The sequence below is a fragment of the Alligator mississippiensis genome, chromosome 3, assembly GCF_030867095.1.
Source record: "Alligator mississippiensis isolate rAllMis1 chromosome 3, rAllMis1, whole genome shotgun sequence".
Classification (NCBI taxonomy): domain Eukaryota; kingdom Metazoa; phylum Chordata; order Crocodylia; family Alligatoridae; genus Alligator; species Alligator mississippiensis.
The window spans coordinates 189,336,338-189,357,597 of record NC_081826.1 but is presented as its reverse complement, the minus strand read 5'-3'; the positions used below and the strand labels follow the sequence as shown (position 1 = coordinate 189,357,597).

Here is a 21,260-nt window from a genome sequence, read left to right as displayed (position 1 = left end):
CTGTGGACAGTCCTATTAACTGTTGTCAAAGCTCTGATATATTCAGACTAAATTGGGATTATGAGACTAAAACTGGGAATCTGAATTCAAAACATTTAATTTTACTAGTGGGCCTTTTTAGGTACGCATCTGTTATATTTCAAGAAAAAAAAACCGAGAAATAGGAGTCTGTAACTGTTACCATTTCAAATGTGGTTTATTACAATGTTTGATTTTTTTGTAGGGGAAGCCCACATATGAAAGGAACTCCGCATTATAAGGAAGAACAATGTGCTCCTTCGTTAAATCTAGAGATGAAGAAAGTGTTGGATTTGCAAGCATCTATCACAAGGTGTGGTAAATAATCACTTGGTCTACTGGGTTTCTCACTACTAGTACTTGTCTAAAAACATAAAAACAGGAATTAAAGAAGAAAGGTGACAGTAGGTCTAATAAGGTGAAAATAAGTTGCTTATTAAGAGTTAGTGTATGTGAAGTGGAGTCTTATTTCTCCGAAGGCTTTGTTTTGGACTCATTTGTACTGGGTTTTATTGTTTGATAAAGCAGCATCATTAAACATTGGACATACAACTCTGATGTAGGTAGGTCTATCTCTGCTCTAGGGGTTTGCAGAAATGTAGTTAGAATAGAACAAAAAACTCCCATTGTAGAAATGCTTCTGATTCTTCTGTGGAGAAGGTTAGTGTGTTTTTTGTTTAAATTGAGGCTTTGCCGGCAACTTAAAAGATGCCAGCATTAAATAGGCATTTGTCATGTGGAGGTCAGTATCTGCCGCCTTCCATAATTTTTGTCTTATGGGACAGGTATTTTTTCATCCTGTTGTTATAATTTATCTTGGTTTTTATTCCAAGCTGCCCTGAGCCTTCCTTGAGGAGGACAGCATGTAAATCAAATGAATAAATTTGGGGTCAGAGAAATATGTAAATGACTTTAAACATTTGCTGAAATAACCTTTTAGTTTGTACCTCCAAAATATCCTTGAAGGGAGGGAAGGCTACCTGCTTAAAATGCACTGCCCTACTTTAAGATTGCAGTCAGTAACTTTAACTGGGAGAGAGTCTATGATTTACCTAGAACAGGGGCGGGCAATTTTTTTGGGTGGAGAGCCGCTTACTGAGTTTTGGCAAGCCATCGAGGGCTGCATGACAGGCAGCCTGCGGCAGATTAATATTAATTTTCTAAATGTTTTAGGGGCCCCGCGAGCCAGATAGAATGGCCTGGCGAGCCACATCTGGCCTGCAGGCCACATTTTGCCCACCATGACCTAGAAGATGTTTCTCTTTGCACAGCTTACCATGCTTCTGCCTATCCCACTGGTTCTCAACCTTTTTAGACTTGAGGCACCCCTTTATAACTTTTTTTAAATTGGGTGCTGTTCAACTCACAAAACAAATGAATATATTATAGTGCTTACTACCTTGCAGAGGGGCTGGGCAGTGGGGTGGGGGATCAGCTAAGCAGGGACAAATCTGAGCCTGTGCTTATCCCCTCACACCTCAAGGACACTTCGAATAATTTCTTCAGGACACATGCACTCAGCTGCTATAGGGAGAGTGGTGTTCTGGTAAAATAGTTGACCTTTTTGAGAGACTGATCTAGGCTGCCAATTTCTGAAGAGAAACAAATGCCTTTTTTTCCAGTTTACAGTCTATGCAGGAAGATCTACTTGTTGCTACTGCTGATGGACTGCTCCATCTTATTCATTGGAATGGTATGACAAATGGAAGGAAGGCCATCAACTTAAGTACAGTACCATTTTCTGTGGACCTGCAGTCTTCACGAGGTACTTCTTTCTTTATGCTGGTTAAACACTAGAGCAAATATCCCTAAACTAAATTTAAAGTGAAGTTTTCTTTGCTGTCACAAGTGAGGAAAGAGTTCCATTTCTTTTCTATATCCAGTATATAGGCAGTCTGGCCTTGGTACATTACCCAAAGATGATACAGTAGTCTTGATTACCTGGAAGGTTTTGTATTAATAAAACAATCAGAGCCTCAATTGGGTTTGCTTGTTGGTGAGACAACTCTGTGCTGTTTATTTACTAGTGCTTTGCAATTTTAAAACATTACACAGTACCATACATTTCTCTTGTTACTTTTAATATTTACATTAATTCATACTGCAGTGTTTAATTAGCCAGAATGATGGCAACATTAATTATTTCACATAAACCATGTTCTTCTTCACTTGAAAGTTTAAGTACTGGCCAACAGTATGACCATGCTGACACCTTTTAATCATTGCTCATGTTTCCTCAGCAGGTTCATTTTTGGGCTTTGAAAATGTGCATATCAGAGATATGGAATACTGTGAAACACTTGATGGGTTTGCTGTTGTTTTTAATGATGGAAGAGTTGGCTTCATTACCCCAATGTCAAGTAGATTCACTGCTGAGGTATGTTTATTGTTCCTACTGCACCTTATGTTTTTTACTATGTATTAATTTCACACTTTACAACTGAGCATCTTTTCTTTCTTATATTTTCCAGTCAACTCTTTTCATTTTTAGATTAGCTCTTTACTTCTCTGACTTAAATCCTGTAGAACTGCTTCTGATGAGATAATTAGTGAAACGGATCAAACTTCTTCCTAAAAATCAGTTGAACTATGTCATTTTCTTAAGGCAGGCAGAAGCATAATGGTGGCCACTGGATAGGATATTAAGGGAACTTGTAGGAATGATCACTTTTGTAGTACATTATTCTGATGGTTTGCAGCAGCTCAGGATCTAACACTCAGGATCTTTCATGCCCTTTATTCCTGCCTTTGACTGACTTCTTGGACGTCTATACACATACTATTTGTCCCATGACGTGCCATAGATCTGCAGCTTCAGGAGCAGACTCGATTAATCAAGGCTCCTCTGTGGATGAGCTGAAGCGAACTGTGCTGCGTGCAGTTGTATAAGTGGTGAAATATGTGTCAGTGCGCAGAAAACGGTGGCGATGTGCTTTTGAACTAAAGCACCTCTAATATGTTTTAGTTCAAAAGCACACTGCTGCCATTTTGTCAATGCTGATGCGCATTTTGCTGCTTATACAGTTGTAAGTGTTGCAGCGCCAGGTGCTTATATGGATAAAAATGCCCCTTGTTACCAACTAGAATCTTGGGATAATAGGATAGGTGGTTTCTCCTATTATAAAAATTTTAGTGCTTTTAGAAGTGCCTATCACTTTACTGTATATTTGAATATTTCTGTTAGAATTACCTGTTCTGCAGCATCGTTTTTTTCACTTGTCACTTATCCTATATTAGCAGGCTAGTGATATGATCTTCCCTAGCGTTCAGTTGTTTATAGACTTGCCCGTAATTAATGCATTGATATTTCTTGTGTTAGATTTTATTGTTTTAATTAGTAAGGGTAAAACTTTTTTACAGTTTTTTCCTGGGTTTTATAATGAATAAAGATCTGCCTTCAGATCTGTCTCAATATGACCCTTTGCTTCGAAACTCTGTTTCCACTAGAGGAGGGCAACATATTTTGATATTACTCAGCTGTAAGATTTCTGCATTTATAAGTAGCAATTAGCAGGAAAAATAAAAGTATTGTGACACCTCTATGCATAGTGTTCTTTTTTTTCTGTATTTGAAAGAGACTTCAGCACTTTAAATATATTGCAGGTTAAATTCTTTTGTGCCCATGACTGCAGACACCCATTTATAGAAAGTTCACTGATTTAAGTGATTGCTGGTCATTTCATTGAGCTTGGTGGAAGGTGCATGTATGTAAAGATTCAGATTGGGCTCCCATTGGCAAATGAACATACTGTTTTAAATAAAATCATTTTTTTTTCCTTTTTCGCAACTCTTTCCTTGCAGCAGCTCCATGGTGTATGGGCACAAGATGTAGCTGATGGAACTTGTGTGGCGGTAAATAACAAATACAGATTAATGGCGTTTGGATGTACCAAGTAAGTTCTATGTTGCTATTCTAACGGTGTGCTAGGAAAGCTTTGGGGTTTTTTAATAGAAATTAAGGTCCTTTATTTAGTGCTGCTTGGGTCAGACCATAGGTCCATCTAGCCCAGCATTCTGTGTCACACAGTGGCAGAGAGTAGGTGCTGAAAGGGAGAGTGAATTGGGTATGACTAGAGTTTTTTACACTGTTCCACTCATTTGTAGCCTCAAACATTTAAGGTCTAGGAAGTTCTAATTCAGAGGCTGTATCCCTAAATCCCATGCTCAATAGCTACTGATACCCTTTCCTCCAAGAATTTGTGCAGTCCCTTTCTGAATCTGGCTAAACTGTCAACTTCCACAACATCTTCTGGCAGTGAGTTGCATACTTTAATTATATGCCATGTGAAAAATAACTTCCTTTTTTCAGTTTTTAACTTACTGCCTACCAGTTTCATATTGTAACCCCCTAGATCTTGAACTGAGAGAGACGATAATAAATCCCTATTTACTTTCTTCTCTATTTAGTATTTTGCAAACCCTTTATCATGTCCCTCCTCAAGTGTCTATTTTTCAAAACTGAATAGGCCTAGCCTCTTTAGTCTCTCCTCGCACGGAAACCCCTCCATACCACTAATCATTCTTGTTGCCTTTCTCCGCACCTTCTCTAGTTCTTCTAGATCCTTTTTGAAGTGTGGGTACCAGAACTGGGCATAGTATTGAAATAAATGTTTTAAAAAAACAAAGAAACAAATTTGTAGGCTTCCGGGATATGCCATGGACACCATTACAAATTAAATTCAACCTCAGCATGTTCATTGTAATGGACCATGTGGGAAGTATTATTGGTACAGCATGTTTTTCTTGAACATTAATATAGCAAATGACATAAATTAAAGTTAGGCTGTTTTGGTCACCAGGATGTTCTCTTTGTTCCCTCTCAGCTCAGAAATTGGTACGTTAAATCCTTTACAATGTTCATTACACTCTAGGGTTTACCCATTTCATCAGAGCTGTCCTGGCATTTCTTGAGTGATGTGGCATGTGTACGTTAATGGGGGACAGCAGCTATTGCTTTCTCTGCTTATCTTAAGAGTAAACACACTTAGAAGTAAAGATTTTTCGTGTAAAATAGCGCCCCTTCTCTGGGATAAGTAGCATTTTTTCCTTCTTTGAATTTCCTGTCTTGCTGCTTGCCCTTTGCTGTTATAATTAAATAACAATTTTATATAGAGAGAAATTGTTAAACATTTTTTTTAAATCAAGGTAGTAGCATTGCATTTTTATTAGTGCAAATTAAACCACACAAATCAAGGTTATACAGAAGTTCTTAGATTCAACCTTGAGGATCTTGCTGCTAAGGCTCTAAACAGTATTTCCAGTTTTCTGTATTGGATAGAAGACAGTCTTTGGAGTAAATGATAGGGACTTTTAACCACGCTAGTGGAAAATAATTAATTCCTGTAACTTTTCCCCCCACAGAGTTTTTCCAGGTAGGGGAAAAAGTACAAGGTTCCTAATTACTAAAATATCAGTTCTTGCTAAATCTTGATAACTCTTATTCCTCCTGAAGGGCATGTTCTGCTTCATGCTGTATATTGTATATCACGCTCTGCTTTAAATATTTGCACTTTAAACAAATTTATTTTCTGTTGTGTTATTTTAAAAAGCTTTCTTCTATATGCATGTGTATTATATATTATGCATTATTATAATGTGTATATATTCTCCCAGTAAATACAGAAGTATTTGAGAAGCATACTGCTGTCATGGGGAAGAGGGAGACTAATTCCCAGTTGGTAACTCCTTCCATTTCATTTCCAGTCTGAAATCCATAAATAAGACTGGAGCAAACTTCCCAATGTCCAAATAGGATTGGTTTGGGAAAAATATGCCTCATTAAAATGAATAATGTTGATACATGACTAAAGATGGAAATACTAAGAGCCACTGACAGATTTCTCTGTTTTGTAGAGCATAGGTTCAGAAGAAAGATGTTGGCAGTTTCCTAGGTGATTGGATACCTTTTATTGTTGAAATGCTGAAGATAAACATGCTTTTTTGCTCTGCTAATTTCTTGTCTCTCCCCATTTTCCTCTTTCTCCTTTTCCAAGTCAGTCTTCTTATGTGGTTATTGTGTCACACCTTTACCATTGCTGTTTTTAGAACAGATTACAGAAATTGGGCTGTCTGAATATGTGTTCTATTATAATATTTTGGGCATTCATTTTAAATAACTGCTGTAATTTTTTTCTATTCATTTTTCTGGGATTTTGAGTGAGCCCTTCTTTAAAGTGCTTTTTTGTTTAATAAAGCAATCTTCATATTAATTGGGGTGGTTCAAAATGAACATCATCACTGTGGTAAATAGTGCATCAAATGAAAATGGCGCTCTGGTGATTTTTCTGAATTTGGAATCTGTGTAAACATTTGGATCATACCTTTGTTGTTAGTGAGGTAAACAGTATTTATTTCATTAGTGCTTTCATAAGCTGGTTTTGTTTGGTTCTATACCACATTTCTTGGAAAATTCTTTTTTATAAACAGATTTCACAACCTTGTTTTAGAAGTTAGTTGACAACATGTTGGTCTCCAGGGTGCTCTAGAATTACTGCCTGAACCGTCTACTAGTTTGTTTTCCATGCCTTTTAAGAAGTTAGGTTTTAAAATAGGTAAGTTTTCTGTATGGTTTAATATCCTAACTACTTTCTCTTTTGTAGCATAGTTTCTCAACCTGTGGTACACTTACCCCTGGAAGTACACGAGACACAGGCAGGGGGTATGCTGGTACCCCAACACTCTCTCTCTTGTCTTCTTTTCCCCCCTCTCTCTCTCTCTGTTTCTCTCTCTCTCCCCCTCCCCCCTTCCTTCTCTCAAAACTATGGCAAAATTTGGTACGCCACGCACTGCGTGGCACTTTAAATTCCCCAGTAATAATTTGGCATGCCACGCTTTGCGTGGCACTGGGTTCAGCCCTCTTAGCTTTGGCCAACATCACCTCTAGCCCAGGTATGTACTCAAGTTGTGCACCCCTGTTGTAAAAGGTGGCAACCCTACCCACAGTAGACCAGACATCTGTCATATCACGGCCTTATATACACAGCCCTTCTTCCAACATATGGCACACGTTAGTCTGTAAATATAAATTCCCCTGGAAAATTGAGTATTGGGGTACTTCTGAAAATGATAATAAGTTAGGGGGTACTTGCTACTTAAAAGGTTGAGAAACACTGTTTTGTAGGAATTAACCTATCAACACACAATAGGCTATCTATCTTTAAATGTACTTTTAAATAAATAGTTTCATACAAACTATGAATTAGACACTCTTGTGAATGGAAGACCATTATTAAACAATTGGGTAGATTGTATGAGTTGATTAGATGTCTAAAAGGACTGTCATCTCTTCCAGTGGCTCTGTGCAGGTTTATACAATAGACAACACCACAGGAGCCATGCAGTTTTCTCATAAGTTGGAGTTGACACCAAAACAATATCCTGGTGAGTTTTTTGTTGTGCTAATTTTGATTTCAGTTCTGTTATGAAGTTCAAACAGATTTTATTGAAAATTAAATTGTTGCAAGAAAAATTAAAGCATTGATGTACTGCTTTAATAATTTTATGCAAAGTGATTTCCTAACAGCATTTAAAAATGGAACTGTTGTTATTGGTGATGACTTAAATTATTCTGCTCATAGATTTTTTTAATACATTTTGTAGTTTCAGGTGTAAAAGAATATTTCCTGTACTATCCAATGCTAATAAATATTCATTTTTGGTGATAGTAAGTGGTGTTCTTAATACAGGGTTTTACTTCAACCTTTTTGAATTGATCAACTGTTTACTTTTAAATTGCCAGTTCGAGAATATACTTGAAGTTTCATTTTGCAAATGAGTTTTTCATTCATTATATAGGACTTTAAAGGGAGTGCTAGTTTGGTATTTTTCCTTTTTTTAAATAGCATTTTGCACATAAAACCTCTTAATACTTAAATTCTTCTATTGGCCAACTAAGAAATAACATTAGAATTGTAGAGGAGAACTGTGTTCTGTTGTTAGAGCTGCCTTAACTCCTCCCTTTCGATTTTCTTTACAACAATAAAGCGCATTAATTATGGTGTACAATTTTTAAAGAATACCAAACTCTAGATATAGTTTGATTATTGTATTTGGATGCAGTTTTGGAATATAGGAGTTAAATATCCTCGTTGTATTCTTATCTTTCCTCTCTCTTGTTATGCATGCAGAACCAAATACTTTTTCTGTATTGCTTTCTGAGAAAATGTATATGTTCAAATGATAGGAATTTGTGCAGTGAGCCCAAAACAGCTAGCACAGTTTCTGTATTTTTATAGAAAAATCTTATAAGGTCCCACAGATCCCAGCAAAAATGAGCCAGGAGTCTAACATATCTCAGCTGACTCCTTTGCAATGTTACTTACTTAAGCATCAATAGACAATGGAATTTGCCTTGCAGTAGTTACAAGTATTATAGTGACCTGGGGGTGAGAGAGATGAAGTAAAATGTGCCCTTCAGCATCAGACATGCATATTTGTACCTAGTACAAATGTTTCAAGAGCAAGTCATTCATGTGAAAAAATGAATTTTGTAATGCTGCCGAGGTCAGGGAAAACCAGAGAGGGTTTGCTGAGTAAGCATGGATTGCATAAAATGGAGGCCTCAAGGCATCTGTAAACTACTTTTTCAAAGATCATCTTAGGAGAATTGTAGAGAATCCTAGGCTTTATTCTTAGACAGTCCTGTTCCCTTACTTTTTAATTTTTTTTTCCATAATGCTAGGAGGATTTCCTATAATGAGCACACCTTCTCAAGAACCTGTGAATCTTTCATATCTGATATTTCTTGAGATTTATAAAGCAGCAAAGAATGTAACTTGACAAATAAAACTAACAAACTTTAAGACAAACATGGCATTTTTTGTATACCCTGGTAAAACCAGTAGAAAAGTTTTGTTTATATGATATTTTTATCTGTTTCTTAACAGATATTTGGAACAAAACAGGACCTGTTAAATTGATCAGGTGGTCTCCTGACAGCTGTGTTGTTATGGTTACCTGGGAATGTGGAGGCCTGTCCTTATGGAGTGTTTTTGGTGCCCAACTTATCTGTACTCTGGGGGGAGATTTTGCGTGAGTATGCTTCATTAATGTGAGAATGCACATAAGTCCTTTTTTGTTCCCACTGCGTCATTTTGTATTTGATTTCTTAGCCCTTAGGCAATACTTTGTTATGTACAGCCATTCCTTTTCTTCTGTGAAAGTTGCTGCTCTCCTAGGAGAAACAATGAGTATACAGATGTTTAAAACTTTTCTCCCAGAGCAAAAATGGCAGGGAGACAGGGCCTGTGATGCAGTTTGACTGAGACAGATGGCATCAGAGCACAGAACAGCCTTGACTGTCGCCAGGCAGACTGAAGGAGGCTGCAGAGCATTCTGAGATGTGTGCACAAGGGCTCCCGGGCTGTGCAGAATTGGCACTGCAAGCTCTTGGCTCTCCAGGGGGCCAGCATTTGAATGTCTGTCCAGGCATCTCCAGATAGGTTTATTCTCCTGATAGAAAAACTTGGCAGAATTCTCCCAGATTATTTGCACAGGTGTACATAGGCTAAAATGGCCAAATCATGCCTCCAGATATTTGTTTTCTAGCTTGTGTTTCTGTCGACAACAGAAAACAAACACAGTTGAAAAGTGAGGAATGCTTTGAAACTAGTAATATACTGCCCTCTTGATTTCCTTTGCGGGCTACAAAGACACGATAAAGGACAATAAAGACACTTAAAAGGAAAAGAGTATTAAAAATTCTTCATGCTGTTTGGAAGAAGAATGCTGACATTTTAATAGCCTTCGTTGCGCTGAAAAACATGAGCTAAAGTGATATACTACATATAATTTACTGTGTTTTAAACAGTAATGTGAACCAGATGGACCTTATAGTCTGAGCCATGGATGAAAAAGTAAATCATAAGACAATGCTGAAATAGGAAGAGCACCCCCCACCCCCCTAGAACTGTTTTCAAACTGAGCCTGTTGTTCCATTTTAGATATCGGTCTGATGGTACCAAAAAAGATCCTCTAAAGATCAGCTCTATGGTAAGTTTGATTGTAAACAATAACGCAGTAGGAAGTCTGGATAACTGTACTTGTGTTAGAATAGATTGAGGAGGAAAGAAATAGCTGCTTCACATGTTTGAGTTCAGTAAATATGCCTTGGTTACATTTTAAAACCAAATTAGTTGTTCAGAAGAAACTCAAACTTCCAGCTTTTCTTAAACCCATTGTTGAGTTTTTGTTTTTGGTAGGCATACGTAACTGCGGATGAGTTCCTTCTCTTGGTATTGTTTTTAATATTAAGGAGTCAGACCACAATGTTCATCCTTATTTCTTGTAGTTCGGCTTAATAAAGGAGGCAGAATACTTTGAGACAGAAACTACAGAACCATAAGTCTGATTTTTTTTTTTCTCCCCTCCTTAAAGCTCTTTTCAAAACTCTTCAGCTGGTTTTATAGTCTTAGTTTCTGCTCAGCTTAAAACTGGGCAACTAAAACAGATTCTGCTGAGACTGAATTTTGAATTGTTGTGGAATCCTATTGCAGTATTCTTAATCAAATCCGTACATATTTATAAAATGAAGAGCAGAATTCTCCACTGTATGTGGAATGTCTTATACTGCTTAACTGAAGAGTTGAGGTTTTATTTGAAAAAAAAAAAAATTAAGATTCATCTTCTCTTAATTACAATATAGTAAAATATCTATCTCTATGTTGTTAGAAAAATGATATGCCCAATAAGTTTTCTGACTTTAAGTTAATTCCTCATTCTCGGAAACTCTGACTTTTTTTCTATTCCTGTTTATGAAATAGGGTTATAGAATTGAGAGAGAGAATATTTGTGTATCTGAGCTTATTTCCTACCAATGTAGATAATGCACTGACAGGAGTTTTATTTTAGGTTTTGTAATGATCAGTGTTGGTAGTGCACTTCTTCAAAGGGGGCAAATATAACTGGAGTCTAACAGAATGTCTATTTCAAGGAATGCCATGTCAAAAGTGCTGTGAGATGTTTTTGCAGGTTAACTAAAGTGATAGAGGTGTTTATGCAACCAATATGTTTTATTTTAATATTTTTTTACTGCTTTTAGTAAATTGTCCTCTTCTGCAAAATGCATCTTAGATTTTGAGAAGCGCAAAAGTGAGAAAAAATCTTTCTTCAAGAGTACTACTTTAGCATATTCGCAGTCTTGCAGTTGTGATTTCTGGCACAAATACAGGAGAGGAAATGCCTATTGCATAGTTTTCAAAACTACTGCCTATACCATAGGTATTTGTGCACCATCCCTACAGTGAAACACCAGACATTTTTGTTGTGTTCAGTTGTTTCTTACTAGTGTTTGTGAGGAATCATCTAATCCAATCACATGCTTACTAATTGCTCTGGGGAGTGAACCTCCAGAGTATAACTAATGCAGTGAGAAGGCAGAAATACCAGAAATCTCAAATATAGTGTGTGTCCAAGTGTTGACATGGACAATAAGATTTTAGGGAACAACTCCTGAAGCTCTAGTGTGCTGATTCTCAGCCAGGGTGCTGGAGTACTCAGGGGTACAACAAGATTCTCTAAAGGGCACTGCAAGGTATGAGGAGATAAGCAGATAAGTTCAGGCTTAGCCCCTGCTTCTCCATTCCCTTGCCACTGCCACCCTGCCCTTTGGCAAGGAGGTAAGGACTGTAATAAATTTAGTTAGTTTTTTAAATGGGGTGCCGCTCAATTCAGAAAAGTTCTGAAGGGACACCTTAAATCTAAAAAGGTTGAGAACTGCTGTTCTAGTGTCTTCTGTACACTTGGCATAAATCTAATCAGAAATTGAGCTAAGAAGCTACAGAGGCAGAGCTTGTGAGCAAACCAGGATTAAGTATCCCAACTTTGTGAGGAGGCACTGTATCAGGGATGTCAAAGATATGAATTGAAGCCAGATTTGCCCCATGGATCTGCATTATGCATCCCCTGGTGCTGGCTGCATGGGGGCGGGGCAGTCTGGGACCACCTCTCTCCCCACATGCTACATCCAGACCTTGCTGGGGCACAAGCTGTACGCGATACTTTATCGAGCCAGTCTGGGCAGGGACATGGCAGAGGAAATGCAGGCAGGCTGCCCTTCTGGACAGGATCAACAGCCAAACATTGCACCAGGGTACTTGGCTAAATGGACTGTTAATCTAACCCAGGGCGGGTAGAATCTGGCCCACGAGCCGGATCCGGCCAGCAGTGACTCCATTTCCCAGCAGCCCTTGCCCATGTGACTGGGGCCAGTTTCCATGCAGACCCCAGCAGCAGCCATGCTGTGATAATGTGGGGCCATGGTTTTTGTGGAGACGAGCCCCAGCAGCACTGGAAGGCAGCAGCAGCGTCAGCCTCTTTCTGGTGGCGGTGCTGAGCGGGGACTGTGCTGCGGGCGGGAGTGGGGTGGGCTCAGCTTCCTCTGCCTGTGTGGGGCAGGCAGTGGCAGCAGTGCTACTGAGAGGGGTGGCTACAGGTAGCTACAGGCAATTTTGGGGTGGCTATAACCCCCCATAGTGCTGCCCCTGCTGGCAGGGCACGTGGTAAAGTGCAGAGCTGCTCTGGAGCCTAGCTGGGATCTTGCAGCAGTGACAGTGCAGTCTGTAGCTGGGGCAGAGCCACGATCTGCAGCCTAACTCTGCCCCTGCTCTGGACCGTACTGGCACGGCTGCAGGATCCCAGCCAGGCTCTGGAGCAGCTCTGTGGCCTGACCTGGGCCCTTCCAGCACAGCTGGGGCTGGTCTCTATGGAAACCCCAGCCTCATGCTATTACAGCATAGCTGCTGTAGGGGTCTCCATGGAACCTAGTCCCAGCCATGCGGGCAGGGGCTGCTGGGAAATGGAGTCTGGCCACCAGCCAGATCTGCCATTTTGCCAACCCCTGGTCTAACCCATTATGACAGTTATTACACTCGGCACCAGGTTGTCACCGTCTTGAATTACAGGGCAGTACTTTATCAGTGGTATGCTGAGCTCTTTACAAGACTTGAAGGAGACTGTCCTGACCAAAGGAAAGGATTATACACTATAAGTCAAGGGCGTCCAACCTTTTTGAATGTGGGGCCGGATCATGAATTTTTTATCACCCAGTGGGCCGGCGAGCCATATTCATATTTTATCACCCCGCGGGCCGTATGTCAGACAAGCCTGAAATAAGGCAAAACTGGCATAAACCCCCACCTGTGCTCAGCTAGTTACAGCAAATGATGTCCTTGACCAGCCATCCCAACAGCTGGGGCCCCCCTTCTGCCTACTACGACCACCATTTGAAGGCAGCCCCAGAAGATATTTGACTGCTGTGTTAAAATATGTGACCAAACTGATGTAGCCGGTGCTCTCACGCAGGCCAAGGGGCTGCCTATGCCACTGCTTTCCCAGGCCTTGCCTACACCAGCAACACTGCTGCCCAAAGTCTTGGCAGCACTTGGGCAGATGCGGCTGGGGTCCAGCCAACGCGTGAGAGGGGGATGGTGGAAGTGCGGGAGCGAAGCCGGTTCCCAGCCTGGCAGGGTCTCGGGCCTGGTCTGCCCAGGGCAGCTCCTGGCAGGGTAAGGCCTCGGGGGAACATGGGCCACTCCGGTCCTCTGCGGTTCCCTGTGGCAAAGGCAAATGGCCCCCGGGAGGGCGCAGGCAGCTGCTGCAGCAGGAGAGCAGAGCCTGGCCCAGCCTCAGGGAGTGACAGTCCCCCCCTCCCCACCCAGGCCGCCCCTGAGCAGCGCAGGCCCACGAGCCAGCACTGCCCGAGGGGGGCTGGAGTGAGGCAGCCACTGCACCGCAGCCCCTTGCCTGCTCACCCGCACAGCCCCGTTCACCATGGTGCCTGGCTGCCCGCGCATGCAGCCCCGGTGGCTTCAGCACTGCGAGCCCGGAGCCTGGTGGATACCGGCTCCCACCACCTCGCCCCGCAGAGGTCATGCCAGGACCCTGCCTGCCGAGGCCCCCCCGGGGCTGCCCTGCTGACTGCCTGTGCCGGGCACTGTGTCCCGTTCCTGCCCCGTGGCCGCCGAGCCCAGCGGGTCCTGGGAGGCGGGAGGGATGCCTGGGGCAAGGGGCCGAGCCAGAGACAAGTAAAAGTGGGTGCTGTCCCCAGCTTGTCCCGTCAGGTGTAGTTAGGGCAGCCCCATGCCTTGCAGCCCTCAGGGCGGTGGCGGGACCCAGCTTACATGATGTGGGAGGTCCCGCGAGCCTGGCCCTGCGGGGGTGAGTAGCTCTCCTCCCCTCTCCCACCCGCCTGTTCTGAGTGAGGGACCTTGGGCCTGAGAAAATGACTTGGCGGGCTGCATGTTGGACAAGCCTGCTATAAGTACTCTCTGATCCAGGGGTGGGCAATTATTTTGAGCGGAGGGCTGCTTAACAAGTTTGAGCTGTCTTGGGCTGCGTAGGTAGCCCCACCCCTTGACAGTTACCCTGGCCACTACATTGGAACCAGAAGTCCTGCCTCCTAACCCCTGACCTTTGCTACCAGAAGTCCCTCTCCTTGCTGCCCCCCCTCCTTCTGGGAGGGGGCATTGCCATCTTAGAACCAGAAAAAAACCAAATCATACACTAGAAGTCAAACACCTACTATAAAATATTTTCATTTTATTACAAAAAATGTTTGTCATGACTTGTGATTGTGTGCTGTATATAGAAGGGACTGCATAATAACTCAAAAATAAAGTGTCACTCTTTTAGAGAGAGAGAGTGTGTGTGTGGTGGGGTGTGGGAGTGTGTGGTGGAGTTGTGAGAGTGTGGCTGTGTAGGGGGTCATAGGGTATGTTGGGGTGTATGTACAGTAAAAGCTTATCTGGCATCCCCTGGGAATGGGGGATGCCGGATAACAAAATATGCTGGTTAATTGAGCAGCCCCAGCTGCCGACTGAGGGCCCCGCTGGACAGGGAGACGGGCCACTCACAGTCCCACGCAGCCTGTTATGCCCGCAGGCCGTGGGGGCTCAGCAGCACAGGCTGCTTTGCCCCGGGCTGTTGGGGCTCGGAGAAACGGGAAGTGCCACGGTGGGCACTTCCGGTTTCACTTTTCCTTACAAGCCGGCTTTACGGTTAACAGAGCGTGCCGGCTTGTAAGGTGCTGGTTACCAGAGAGTTTACTGTAATGTTGATGGGGTTGTGGGGGCAGGGTGTGGGTGTGAGGAAGGGTGGGTGGTGTAGGGACCCCCCACAGACTTCCCCCGTGGCGTGCAGCCCCTGTTGCCTGGCAGCAGCAGCAGGCAGAGAGGTCAGGGTGCTCATGCCCAGTGCAGATGCAGCTCTGGCCAGTGGTGCACAGAGGGAGGGAGTGGAGCTTGCCCCTTCGCTGGGGCCCTGCTGTGCGCCTGCAGCTCCAGCACTTGCAGCAGGGGAAGCTCTGCACTGGAGCCTGCTGCTTCCCCCACTCCCTGCTACATGGTTCCCCGGACTATGCCAAGAGTGGAGGGAGCCCTGCCCTCTGCTTATCCGTGGAATCCAGTATGGGGCTTTCCTGCTGCGAGTGCGCATCTGCAGGTGTGTGGCATGCGCAGCATGGAGCCCCTGTGATGGAAGTGCCCTGACCTCCCTGTGTGCTGCTGCTGCCAGCAGCTGAGCTGCATGCCATGGGAAGAGTGTGTGGGGGATTCCCCCCCAACACACACACACACACACACCCCGCCCAGCTAAGCTCTGCACTCCCGCTGCCCCTCTGGGCACAGGCTCCATGCTGTGCTTCTACTTCCACCCAGCTGCAGCTTCCCCCCCAAGCCATACTGCTGCCCCCAGCAAGCAGGTTCTGGCTGCAGCAGGAGCCCTGCCTGGAAGCTGCTGGCTGGGCAGAGGGTGGGAGCGAGGCCCAATAGGTATGTTGGGAGGTTGTACATGTGGGTACCTCACTCCCACCCACATGGGTGAAAGGGCTCAGCGGGGTGCAATTTGTTGGGGGGTGCCACAAGCCGCATGAAAGTGCCTGGCAGGCCAAATGCATCCTGTGGGCCATATTTTGCCCACCCCTGCTCTAATCTATTTTTTCTCATCCAAACACATGATGCACAGATTGCATTAGACCTAGGGCTCTGAAGTCTGATGAGCTAGCTGAATAAATTGGAATTTATATGCATTTCCTTGTTTTTTCCAACTGTTTGTCACATGAACACCTAAATTGACACCTGTTCAAAAAGTAACAGCAGCACTAGGCATCTCTGCCTTTGAAGGGAAAAATGGACAAGGATCTGTACGCTTACCTAAGACAAGCAAGCTGAAGGCGTCTTAAAGAAGGAAATAATCAGTGGCAGGAGGAAGGATGTCTGAGGCAGTGGGGAGCCTCTTTCCCAGCATATTGCAGGCTGAAACACTGTGTAGACTTACTGAAAACATGTCTGATGTAAACAGCATTTGTCATGCACCACACTCCTGTTTGTACCTGTTTGTACTCCAGTGAGCTCTTTGCAGTCTCCTAGAAATCAGCTGGGAGCTGTTTTACAAACTGAAGTACCTATGCATTATTTTGGCTACATTGAGCTGCATCATATTGTTAATGTCATGCAATGCTGCAAATGATTTTTTTTAATATAAATTAGCTTTGGCTGGCTGTATCCCATTGATTCAGCAGTGGTTTGGGTCTGTAATGCACCTGTAGACTGAATGGCTGGTTGACTTCATCTCTCACTATTGGTGTGTACCACCTTTTAGCCTCCTAAGATACATTTGGCAAGGGATATGTCTGTTTCTATAGAAGTGTCCAGTAAGCTCTTTTCCTCCAGTCAGTGCTGCCAATGTGTAGTCTCTTTAAATATATTCACAAAGTGATATTGCTTAGACTGCCTCGCAGTGACAAACACATTAGTTGTTAAGGAATCTATTTTCAAGTACAAGATGGTCAAAACAGCACCACATTCAGAAGTTGGTATTAGTGATGCTTCTTTGACTTTCTTTCATAGTTTGTTTCTTAGTTGCTTGCACTTCTATTGAGTGATGCAGTATCTATGTAAATCTGTACTCTTAAAGAAAGTATTTTTCAGCTTTTGATGATACTTGATCTGTTGAAAATGGCTTCCAAAAAAAAAAAAAGTATATGCCAAAATGGTTAATTAATATTTTAGGAGATTTAAGTTTAGCAAATGACTCTTTTATTCACTTCCTTTTAAAGGTATAGGTTATGGATTCTGTAGCCTCTTTCTCTAAATACTGTTTTCTAGCTTTTGTGTAAAAGAGAACTTCAGTAGCCAGTTTGTTCCTTGTGTCTTCACTGCCAACTATATGGCTTCTGCTGGAGTTGCTGATTTCAGAAGAGCAAAATATAGCATTTCTCTGTTAGTCTTGTGACCAGATCAGAGCAGTGATCTTTTGCAAAATGTTCTTACATCACTTGTTCTCTGAAGGTCTAAATTGATGGGGATTATTTTTCCTTGTTTTGCATGTGTTCAGACCTGGGGTTCAGAAGGATATCACCTGTGGGTGATCGATGGCAGTTGTTCTCAGAATGTGGGATGCGAGACTGATGCAAAGAGTAAAGCTTGTCAGTCTGGTATTCTGCAATTTCAGTTCATCAAGAGTGCACTTACTGTTAACCCTTGCATGGTAAGTGTTCATAGATAATTTCTGTTTTAGAGACTGTCTCCAGATTTCATCTATTTTTTCTGTTAGACTTTCAGGTTTTAAATCTGTTTCCCAACAGCTAAATTGGCCTTTTTACTACTTTTGTCTTAAACATGCTTCTCTAATAACACAAATGAAAGGAAGTGTGTGCATTTACAGGTCAGATGTTTTGAAAACAAGATCACCTTCTATTTGCATCATGTTTGTATTGCTGATGTCAAAGATGGAAAAATATTCTTAATTATATAAGGTAGGACTGTGTTAAATGAAGCATGGTATTTATTTTCTGCATAGTAACTGGGAGTCTTTTTTATGTAGAGTAACCAGGAGCAGGTCCTTCTTCAAGGAGAAGATCGTTTGTATTTGAACTGTGGGGATGCAACGCAGGCCCAGAATCCCAGAAATACTTCAGCACACTCAGACCACAAATCCATCAGGGAAAGGGCCACATTTGCAGATGGAATTTTAGATTCTCAGGGTTTAAGCACTTTATTAGGACACAGACATTGGCATGTTGTACAGGTAATTCTCTCTTCATTACTCACATGGCATGTTCATAATTATTTAACATTAAGTGAACCTCGTGGCATCTTTTTTTTCTTTTTCTTACCCATCTGCAAATACTGTATTTGTTCCATATAGTGTGATGTTTTCCCTCCTTCATCTCTTTTTCTTGTGTGTTCCCACACAATATCTTTTCTTAACCAAGGCAAAAAAAAATTGGCCATCCTTGTCTTCCAGCTGTGTATTTACATCCTAGCCAATAAAGGGATTAAAAAACCAAAATTCTGACCTCATAAGGAAAAAAAGCTATTTCCCCTCTCCCTTCCCTCCCCAATGTATAATTTCTCACCCAGTTTGAAGGGTGGGGAACTGTTAAGATACAAGAAATACTTCTTTATAGAACAGGTACTAGATTCTTGTCCAGGGGTGATGCATAGGGGTGCACGTGCACCCCCTGAGAGCGCTGGTGCACCCCCTGATCGGCTGTGCTAGCCGCTTGGGTAATGGGGGGGGGCGGGGCAGGTGGGAGAGCCAGTGCCCCTCCTGCAAGCGCCAGCCAATCACTGCGATCACTGCAGCCACTTCTGGGAGACAATCGCCTGTGGGGGACCCCTCCCCCTGGTTTTCAGGATTGCCCACGGGGTACCCCCCCTCTAGTTGGCGGGACTGGTCAAAGGGTGGGCATATGCCCCCACTAAGGCAGCACCAGTCACCCATGTTCTTGTCTATACAAACTTTTTTTTAAACACTTTTAGCTCTTTCATGTTGCTTCAGACTTCTGGTAATATATACTTAAAGTAGATAAAGAATTCAAACAGACCACTTCCCTTTAAAGTACTGCAGCTTGCAAGAAGAGCATTTTTTCTAAAGGATTAAAGTCCAGAGTGCTCAGTCCACCTTCCCGTCAGTTCAAGGAACAGTTTAGGTAACATTGAATCCATAATTTTTCATAGTCTCATGCTTCTGTCTATAGAGTACAGTTTTCATTAGAAGTGGGAATGACACTTCAGTAGAATTGTTTTCAGGGTTTAAATCCTTGAATGAGTGTTGTTGTCTGCATTGAGCACTGGCATCTGTATCAGGGTTCAACGCTTTCAAACTTTGATCCATACTGCTAACAGTTTTTCCATCCTTTGAAACTTTGAGCATTTTTTTTTCAATTTCTCTCCCCTACAGTTTCTTCTTAATGGCTATACTGCTTGTAAGAAATAGGCTTTCATTCATGAAAAGGATTTAAATGTTCTTGTGTGTACCTAAACCAAAGAGATTCTTCTGTTACCTAAACTTTTCCAGAGTTTGAAAATTACAGGACAGGACTGAGTTCTGCAAAATAGTTCTTGTTAGCTTTTTTCCTTCTCATAAAGAGCTATTAGATCATCTTATGGACAGTTAGTGTAAAGTTTTAATGAGTAAAGTTTATCTAAACAGCAGCTAAGTGTCTAACATTTTGATCTTGATAGAAGAGTTTGTGTTCCTTAGTTGCATTGAGCATTTTAGCTTTAGCTACTGTTACCTGTGTCTTCCCACCTATTTAGGTGTGGGGAGGGGTTGGTTCTGTGGCGCAGCCCCTTGCAAAAACAGGTTGTTTTCATATGAAAAGAGTTTAGAAGTTAAAGACCAACTCTCCAGTTCCTAAGTCACCTATCTGCTGTGTTATAAGTATCGTTCTGATTTGGCCTGAAATTATGGGTAGTGTCCTTATGAATAAAAAATGGGAATGAAGAATCTTGTACTTATCATCCCTCTTCCTTTGCCAAATTGCTGACTTTTTAATAAAAAAGAAACCTACTAATTATTCCTTTCTGAATATTAATTTGTCTGGAGTATAAGTTGACAGTGGATTGAAAGAGCTAGATAATTAACCAAGAGATGCATTTGGCCATTAAAGCCATAGATCAGACTAGGACAACAAGATGCTAACTTTCCCTTTAGCTATACTTCTAGATGAGCTTCCTGGCACTAGGCTGCTGCAATTTGTATTCCTGCTAGTAGAATTTTACCATGTTCATTTTAAGTTAGCTCAGACATAATACTGCAAAATAAGAGTCACTGAATATAGTGAAAAACAGCTGTTTTGACACGTGTCAAAATGCAGCCTACAGTTGCTACTCTCCCCACTGCTTCTGTGGCAGCAGCCGGAGTCTTCAAGGCAGGGCAGCATGGCTGGAGGAGGCCTGGTAAGCTTTTTGTCCCAACAGCAGGGGAGAATGTTTGTACTGGTAGTGCTTTCATGCTGTGAGGGTCCCAGGAGCCCAAAAGGTGCAAGGCCCCTGTAGCATATGGTCCCTATGGTGTGCAGCCCAGGGCCCTTGTGAAGCCCCAGCTACTTTGAAGTTGGACAGCCCTGGTTTTAAAAAAGGGAAATCAGAAAACAAAAAATATTTTTGAAGAAAAAAGGAGAGCTTTCTGTTTATTTTTTTTATCCCAGACTTGGAATGTTAAAGCTTGAATATTATGAATAAAATGCTATTTCCAGCAAGTTGTCCTGCTTTAATTTGCTGTAATTTACTTCAAATTATAGTAAAATGTGTTTAGTCAAAGGAAACCATAATAGTTATGTGATCCTAAAGTGAATTGATAAAAGAGGAATGAGGTAGTGAAAAGCACGAACGACTGAGTGTAAGTCAGAATATTATAGAAGAAATTTGGAAGAAAAAATAGATGTTGACATTTGTGTAAGACACTGTACTGCTGTCACTTCAACCTACTTTTGATATAATTTTCTATAACATTTTTTTTAGATTCACAGTACATACCTAGAGAGTAACTGGCCTATAAGGGTGAGTTATTTTAAAAATATATTGTTTGATGAAAAATATAAGCATTTTGTTTTTAATAATTGCCCAACCATGTAATAAGGTACCCTCTATCAGAAGTGCCATTGTACCGGTCACTGATATTTATTTCTAAAAGAAAAATACATTTAAAAAGATGGTAGAGAATATTACTCGGACACTTTGTAAATTTGAACTTGAATACTGTGATTTTGCTTATAATCTGCTTGGACAGAAGTTCACTTTTTTAGTATTTGAGCAAGTCTTCTAATTTCTTTTCTCTGCAAAGTTTTCAGCCATTGACAAGCTGGGACAGAATGTAGCTGTTGTTGGCAAATTTGGTTTTGCACATTATTCTTTACTCACCAAAAAATGGAAATTGTTTGGAAACATTACCCAGGTGAGTGCTATGTAAATGTGTGCAGGCTTATGAAAAAAATACTTTGAACATTTATGGACTGGTTT

The 21,260-nt window shown here is 41.8% G+C and overlaps 1 protein-coding gene across 3 annotated transcripts in view; it reads left to right on the top strand.

Annotated features, from left to right (window-relative positions):
- RIC1 (RIC1 homolog, RAB6A GEF complex partner 1) overlaps positions 1–21,260 on the top strand; it is a 93,259-nt gene that overhangs the window by 41,818 nt on the left and 30,181 nt on the right. Inside the window, exons 4-14 of one of the 3 annotated variants that reach the window (XM_019478084.2) lie at positions 224–331; positions 1,641–1,783; positions 2,262–2,395; positions 3,820–3,911; positions 7,310–7,398; positions 8,904–9,048; positions 9,960–10,008; positions 17,347–17,499; positions 17,836–18,039; positions 20,763–20,801; positions 21,085–21,195. In XM_019478084.2, coding sequence (XP_019333629.1) covers positions 224–331; positions 1,641–1,783; positions 2,262–2,395; positions 3,820–3,911; positions 7,310–7,398; positions 8,904–9,048; positions 9,960–10,008; positions 17,347–17,499; positions 17,836–18,039; positions 20,763–20,801; positions 21,085–21,195 — 1,267 coding nt within the window. Of the gene's footprint in view, positions 1–223; positions 332–1,640; positions 1,784–2,258; positions 2,396–3,819; positions 3,912–7,309; positions 7,399–8,903; positions 9,049–9,959; positions 10,009–17,346; positions 17,500–17,835; positions 18,040–20,762; positions 20,802–21,084; positions 21,196–21,260 lie in introns of all 3 variants that reach the window. The other 2 variants (XM_019478085.2, XM_006268895.4) reach the window with 2 other exon arrangements.